At 52.5% G+C, this 6,313-nt stretch overlaps 1 protein-coding gene across 1 annotated transcript; it reads right to left on the bottom strand.

The window, feature by feature from the left end:
* Positions 1–4,436: 4,436 nt before the first annotated feature.
* Positions 4,437–5,108, bottom strand: LOC109863012. Its single transcript, XM_020443188.1, has one exon. The coding sequence runs from the start codon at positions 5,106–5,108 to the stop codon at positions 4,437–4,439; it is 672 nt and encodes a 223-aa protein (XP_020298777.1).
* Positions 5,109–6,313: the final 1,205 nt, after the last annotated feature.

The raw sequence follows: 6,313 nt of genomic DNA on the forward strand, positions 1-6,313 counted from the left end.
TCTTTTTTTTGTTTAAAAGAAAAAGACGTACATATTGGCCAAGAGTAGATTTATATTCTTCACTTTTCATTTATGCTCCTCATATGTTTCATTTTTCTAATTATTCTTTTATAATGTTAATATTTTTTTATTAAATCGAAATGTTTCTGTAAGTAATACATGCAAGAACAAGAGCAAACGCCGAAAAATGATATACAGCTGCTAGCGCGAGGCTTAGCCGCGTACGCTATGCCTATGTTGAAAGAAAGAAACAGTAGACATATCTCTGTTCTCTTCTACCGCCCGAAGACGGCCGAAGCGTCGAGCACACACGTACACGGCTGCTTGCCTGTGTGCGTATCCCCTCCGCTTGCTGCAGCGTGCTGTAAGAGAGTCAAAACTGGGCACACTGGTCCCCACCTCCATCTGGGGGCTCGGACATGGAGGTGGAGGAGGACGCCTCCACACTGGCCCCCAGCACGAGTGGGGGCGTAAGAAGAACCCCGACTGCCGCCGAGTTTCTCGGCATTGTCGCGGCCGAGAAACGTGCCTCGGACGCGAGGCGTGCGGAGGCAGTTATGGAGCTGGAGGACGTGTCGTGGCGCGACACCACTCGGCTACCGTCCTCCAGACTCACGTGCCCGATTGCCTCCGCGGCTGAAATGGTGCAAAAAACGCACACAGCCGCGGAGGCCGTGATGAAGGTGGCCACTACTTCCAAAAATCTTGCCGGCCGGTACGTCAAGATCCTAAAGGAGGTGGCGGCCACTATAAGTGGACTGGGCGAGGGCATTGTTGCCCTCGCCTATGTGCCGATAGAGGCGGCAGAGTCGGAGCTGTCCGGGCCTGGCGCGCGCGTGGATGAGCGCGTCAGGACGCTGGAAGAAAAGCTCCGACTCAGCAAGGAGGCCGGGAGGATTATGTCCTCCCGGTATAAAAAAGTACGGGAGATGCTCGACGCGGCCTACAAGAAGGGTTTTTCCCTTGTAGGCGCGTCGAGGAAGGAGGTCGCGGACTGCGGGACGCAGGTTGGTAAGCCTGGGCTTGTCCCGCAGGCGACCGCGGCAACGACTCTGCCGCCAAGAATGGACTCTCGGGGGGTTCAAACAGAGGGGAGCGGGTAAGCCCCTCAGGGAAGATCCCCCTCTGGACCTCCCGGAGGATAGATGTGTCCGCCTTTTGGCGAAGAAATATGCAAGAATGGGTGTGGAATATGTGTAGGAGGATTTGGGCAGGAAAGGGGTGGATCAATGAGTGGAATGAGGGGATAGTGGTGCCAGTGCTGAAAAAAGGAGAGAAAAATAAGGTAGAGGAGTATAGGGGGGTGACATTGGCCGGGTCATTGTATAAAGTATATGCGGAGGTATTAGCAGAAAGGTTAAGGGAAGAGGTAGAGGGAAAGAATTTAGTTCCGGAAAGCCAGGGGGGTTCAGGAGAGGAAGGGGTACGATGGATAACATTTATGTGATAAATTACCTGGTTAGCAGAAATTTAAGTAAAAAAGGGGGGGTGATTGCTTTATTTATAGATTTAAGGGCGGCTTTCGACACGGTCAATAGGGAGACTTTACTAAGAGCGATGAGGGAGAGAGAGGTGAGAGAGGGATTAATGGGAAGGTGTGGAGACATATAGAGAGACGAGAAATAGNGTGGCGGCAGGGGAAGAGGTGGGGAATGAATTTTGGACAGGTAGAGAGGTGAAGCAGGGATGCCCGCTGAGCCCGTATCTGTTCAATCTGTTGACGGCGGATATGGAGGACTATTTGGGTAGGAACGGATGGGGTGGGGTAAAGGTAGGGGGAAGAAGGGTTTTTGTATTGGCGTATGCGGATGATTTGGTGCTGTTAGCGGAGGAGGAGGAAGGGAAATGATGAGAGGGATGGAGAAATATCTGGCGGGAAAAGGTTTGGAAGTCAACGAAATTAGATAAATCAAAAGTGATGAGGTTTAGGAGGGGAGGGGGGAGAAAGAAAAAGTTGGAATGGTGGTGGAAGGGGGAGAGATTGGAGGAGGTGAGGGAATTCAAATATTTAGGGTATGTGTTTCAGAAGAACGGAGGAAGAGAGGCGCAGATAAAAGAGAGAGTGAGAAAAGAGGCGGCTATTATGAGTCAGGTGTGGGGGATTGGGAAGAGGAGGTTCGGTGGGAATTGAGGTAGAAAATTATGGTTGTTCGACGTATTGGTTTGGTCAGTGGTTGGGTATGGGATGGAGATATGGAGATGGAGAGAATGGGATAGCTTGGAGAGGTTACAAAATAGATATATAAAGTGGTTATTGGGAGTAGATTGGAGGACTCCAGGGTATATCGTAAGGGAAGAAATGCAGAGGGATTTATTAAGGAGAAGGGCGGGGCAAAGGGCCTGGAGATTTAAAAAAAGGTTGGAAAGAAGAGAGGGTAGCAAAATAGCGAGGCTATGTTTAAAGGAGATTAGGGGTAGAGAGGGGAGGCGGGGAGGGGTTGTCTGAGTGGGAGAGTGACAGGATAAAATATTATGAGAAGAAAGGAGTAAGGATAGCGAAGATAGGGGAAAGTAGAGAGGCAAGAGAATGGAGAGCTCAGCGGTTGATAGAGAAGGACAGGAGGATACAGAGTGAAGAGAGATAGAAAAGGATTGAAAGTTTGAGGTACAATAGATGGTACGGGAAGATTAAGAAGGAAGGAGTGCCGGGGTATTTAAAAAAGGAATGGGGAGAAAGTAGATGTCAGAGGGTGGCTAGGTTTAGGATGGGGAACGAGATGAAAGAAGGTAGATACTGGGAAGGGGAAAAAGAAAGGGTATGTAGAATGTGTGGTTTAGTGGAGGAGGGTTGGAGACATGTGTGGGAGGATTGTGGAGTATGGGGGGCGGAAGGGAATTGAGAGGATATGACTGAAGTGGTGCTGGGGGAGGAGGGGGAGGGTGAAGGATGGTTAAGGAGGTTGGAGGAATATAGGGGAACGGAAAAGAAAGTAGGTCAGGAGGAAGGGGAGAAGTGATTAGGAGGGAAGAGATGTAAGATGAGTGAGTGGGAGCTGAGTGAATGAGTGTGTGGAAAGAAGTGTGTAATTGTATGTATGAAAGTGAAGAGAGTATGGGAACCAATGGCGGAGTAGCTAGATAGAGTTGACTGCCGGAAGGGGAGGTCCACATTGCGTAGAGTAGGGTAAAGCGAGTGCGTGTGTGTGTGTATATAGGTATTATAGTTTTTAAGTTAGTTGGAAGGATAGTTGTAAGAGTAGATGTAAGTTTTTTGTGTAAGATATTGTAACCCTAAGGGGAATCAATAAACATTATTTATCTATCTATCTATCTACAAAATGGATCAAATTTCTGTCTTTCGATATTTGTAAACGAACTAATATTATTAAAAACTGATCGGTCAATTTTGTATATTTTTTAAATAAAATTTGAAATTTATTATTTAGCAATTTATTACTCCTAGTATATAAAAGTGGCATTTGGTTNGTCAAAAATATATCGACCTCTTTTTTCTGTCCGCGCGATGTAACAATGTATTAATTTACAAATGTATTCCGTAGTTCGCGCAGATGCTCATCGAGTACTCTATCAATTCATTATGTTACATTTTGAAACAAACGAATGCTGCAAATCCCAAAAGGACTGTCATATTGTTATCGATCACTTGCGTGTGCGTTACCAGGTAACGTGTACGGAGAATACAATTTGAAAAGTATGGAAGGGATATCAACCAACGATGGGCACATTAATAAATTTTTACGTTGAAGTTTGACATCGAAAACGTGAAAGTTGAAAAGTGGCAGCTTGTTCACAGTTTCACAATAAAAGGGATATTTTTTGTTATGCTCATTCAAACGCGTTCTTGACCTTACCGTTTTCTTTCGTGTACGTTTTTTCTTACCACAAGGACGCTGTTAGACTAACCTACTCAGACACTGCTCGCGCAGCAGGTAGGCAAGATTAAACCACCAATTTGACAAAAGATCAGCATGTTTCTCGCTTGCATTAGCGAACAAGGTTGAATGGGATGATTGTCACAGAAACCCGGAACTTACATTTCACATTTTTTTGACTGTTTTGCGGCGTGACACCATATAATGAGACTCTTATAAAGCAAACCTTTTTTTTTACTTGAGGAAATGCATACGCACACCCTGACCCCCAGGGGAGGGCCACGGTAGTGTGGGACTCGCACCCACTAAAACCCCAAGGTGATCCTCCAGCACCACGGGAGAGAGTCCTGGGAAGCCTTACGGCTATACGTCTCGGAACTCCCTCCGGTGCCTGGGTGGCAAGTTACTGCCACCCCGTACCTGACTGCGTGGGAAGAAGTGGGACCACACCACTTCCCTTCACCTCCGTGGGGCCACGTGTAATGACAGGGGAGGGCCCCCGCTCTCCACCCGTGTGGGCCCCGTCACCTCTCACCCACTTTAGGCAGTAGGGAGAGGCACCACTCACCCTCTCATCGCGAGAGGGAGAGGCCGCAGCCGAGGCTACTCGCTCTCGTTGTCACCAGCAAGCCGCGGGGACCTTCGCCGTCTTCTGCTCGCGGGCTGCCCCTGGCGGGCCAGTTCCGCATCCTCCTTGACTGTGCCACAGAAGGCCACTATTGCCCGCCAACACCCTGCGTCGCGCAACATGGCGCTGACAACCGCCGAGAGCGACAAGTTGTCGCCACTGTGCGCCCGCACGGCCGCACGCTCCTGTGCCCACGCTGGGCACTCCTCCAGCGTGTGTTGCGCGCTATTCTCCGCGGAGGGACAGTGAGGACACGCTGGAGTGTCGGCCTTCCGGATGCGGAACAGGTAGTCGCCGAACGAACCATGCCCGGTGAGGATCTGGGTAAGGTAAAAAGTGAGTTCACCATGAGCTCGTCCCAGCCACCGATTCAACACCGGGTCAACCGCCTCCCGAACCCTGAGGCCGGACCCACCCGGCGCCAGGAGACGCTCCCGCCACCTGCGTACAAGGGCCCGCTCCACCTGCTGGTTGACCAGCAGCGTCCGATTGGAAGTGATGTCAACTCCTTCGTTCCGGTACTCCCGGAAACGAAGGAACCGGTCTATTTGCTGACGCGCAAGCAGGTTTGCCGGGGGAACACGGGCCAGGACCCGGACCGCCTCCAGCGCCGCCGTTTTGTATGCCCTGACCACCCTAGACGCCATTAGGCGTTGCACGCAGCGTAGGGCACCACGGCACGGCCCCGGCCGAGCGCCTCGTACACTGGCGCGCCGTACATCAACACAGAGTGTACGACGACCTGGTATAACTTGCGCACGTGCTCCCGGGGACCCCCCAAGTTGGGGAGCTGACGACCCAGCGCGGCAGCCACCCTCCCAGCCTTGGCCGCTGCATAGTCGAAGTGGTCTTTAAAGGACCACTTTCCGTCCACCATGAGGCCCAGGTACTTGATACACGATCGTGTGTCCACCTGGGCCCCATTCACCAACACCCGTACCGGACCCCCCGCGACCCCCTGGGAGCGGAAGACAACCGCCTCCGTCTTCTGGGCCGCGAGGATGAGTCCCAGTGGCGCGATCCGTTGCGACATTGTCGCAGCAGCAAGAGAGTTGTTTAAAGCCGCCTCCTCCTCATCGCGACCTCCCGAAAGAATTAATGTGTCGTCGGCGTAACACACCAAACCTGTACGTGGCGGCAGCTCGACCCGGAGTACCGCGTCGTATCCCACGTCCCAAAGCAGAGGCCCCAGCATCGACCCCTGGGGGACCCCGCACATAACTTGGTGGAACCGGAGTTGCCCGTCCCGACATGGAATGCATACGACGTTTCGGCCTGAGAAATAGTCATCGAGGACGGCTAAGAGACAGGTGGGGAGGTTCCATCCTCGCAAGGCCGCCCTGATGCCACCCCAGGATAAGGAATTGAAGGCATTCCTTATATCGAGGCTAACCGCCACGCACACCCCCCCACGCGAAATGTGGGCCCCGGCAATCTCTCGAACGCGCAACGCCGCGTCGCACGTCGAGAGGGCCGGTCGGAACCCGTACTGTTCTCTGGACAGACCACCCTCCGCTGCCAGCCGCTTCTCGATGCGGCCCGCCAGCACCCGCTTGAAAAGTTTACCCCCCTCGTCGAGAAGACACAGAGGTCTATAGGACGAGGGGACCGCTCCAGGGCGAGCGACCTTCGGAACCAGAACCAGGCGGGCCTGTTTCCAGTCCCTCGGGAACCGCCCCTCCCGCAGACACTGTGTGAAGCAGCGCACTACACGCTGCGGGAGTAAGGCCGCCTGGCGGACCCACACAGCACATGTGAGACCGTTCATGCCCGGGGACGTCTTCTTACCGGCGATGCGCTTCGCCGCGGCACGGACCTCGTCCACCGTCACGGCGTGTGCTTCCCTCTACGG

The sequence above is a fragment of the Pseudomyrmex gracilis genome, unplaced genomic scaffold, assembly GCF_002006095.1.
Source record: "Pseudomyrmex gracilis isolate BER0280 unplaced genomic scaffold, ASM200609v1 scaffold_2891, whole genome shotgun sequence".
NCBI classification, from domain to species: Eukaryota; Metazoa; Arthropoda; class Insecta; order Hymenoptera; family Formicidae; genus Pseudomyrmex; species Pseudomyrmex gracilis.

What these genes read in the sequence shown, in the direction of transcription:
- LOC109863012 (XM_020443188.1), bottom strand. Translation starts at nt 5,108, where the DNA reads ATGGCGTCTAGGGTGGTCAGGGCATACAAAACGGCGGCGCTGGAGGCG.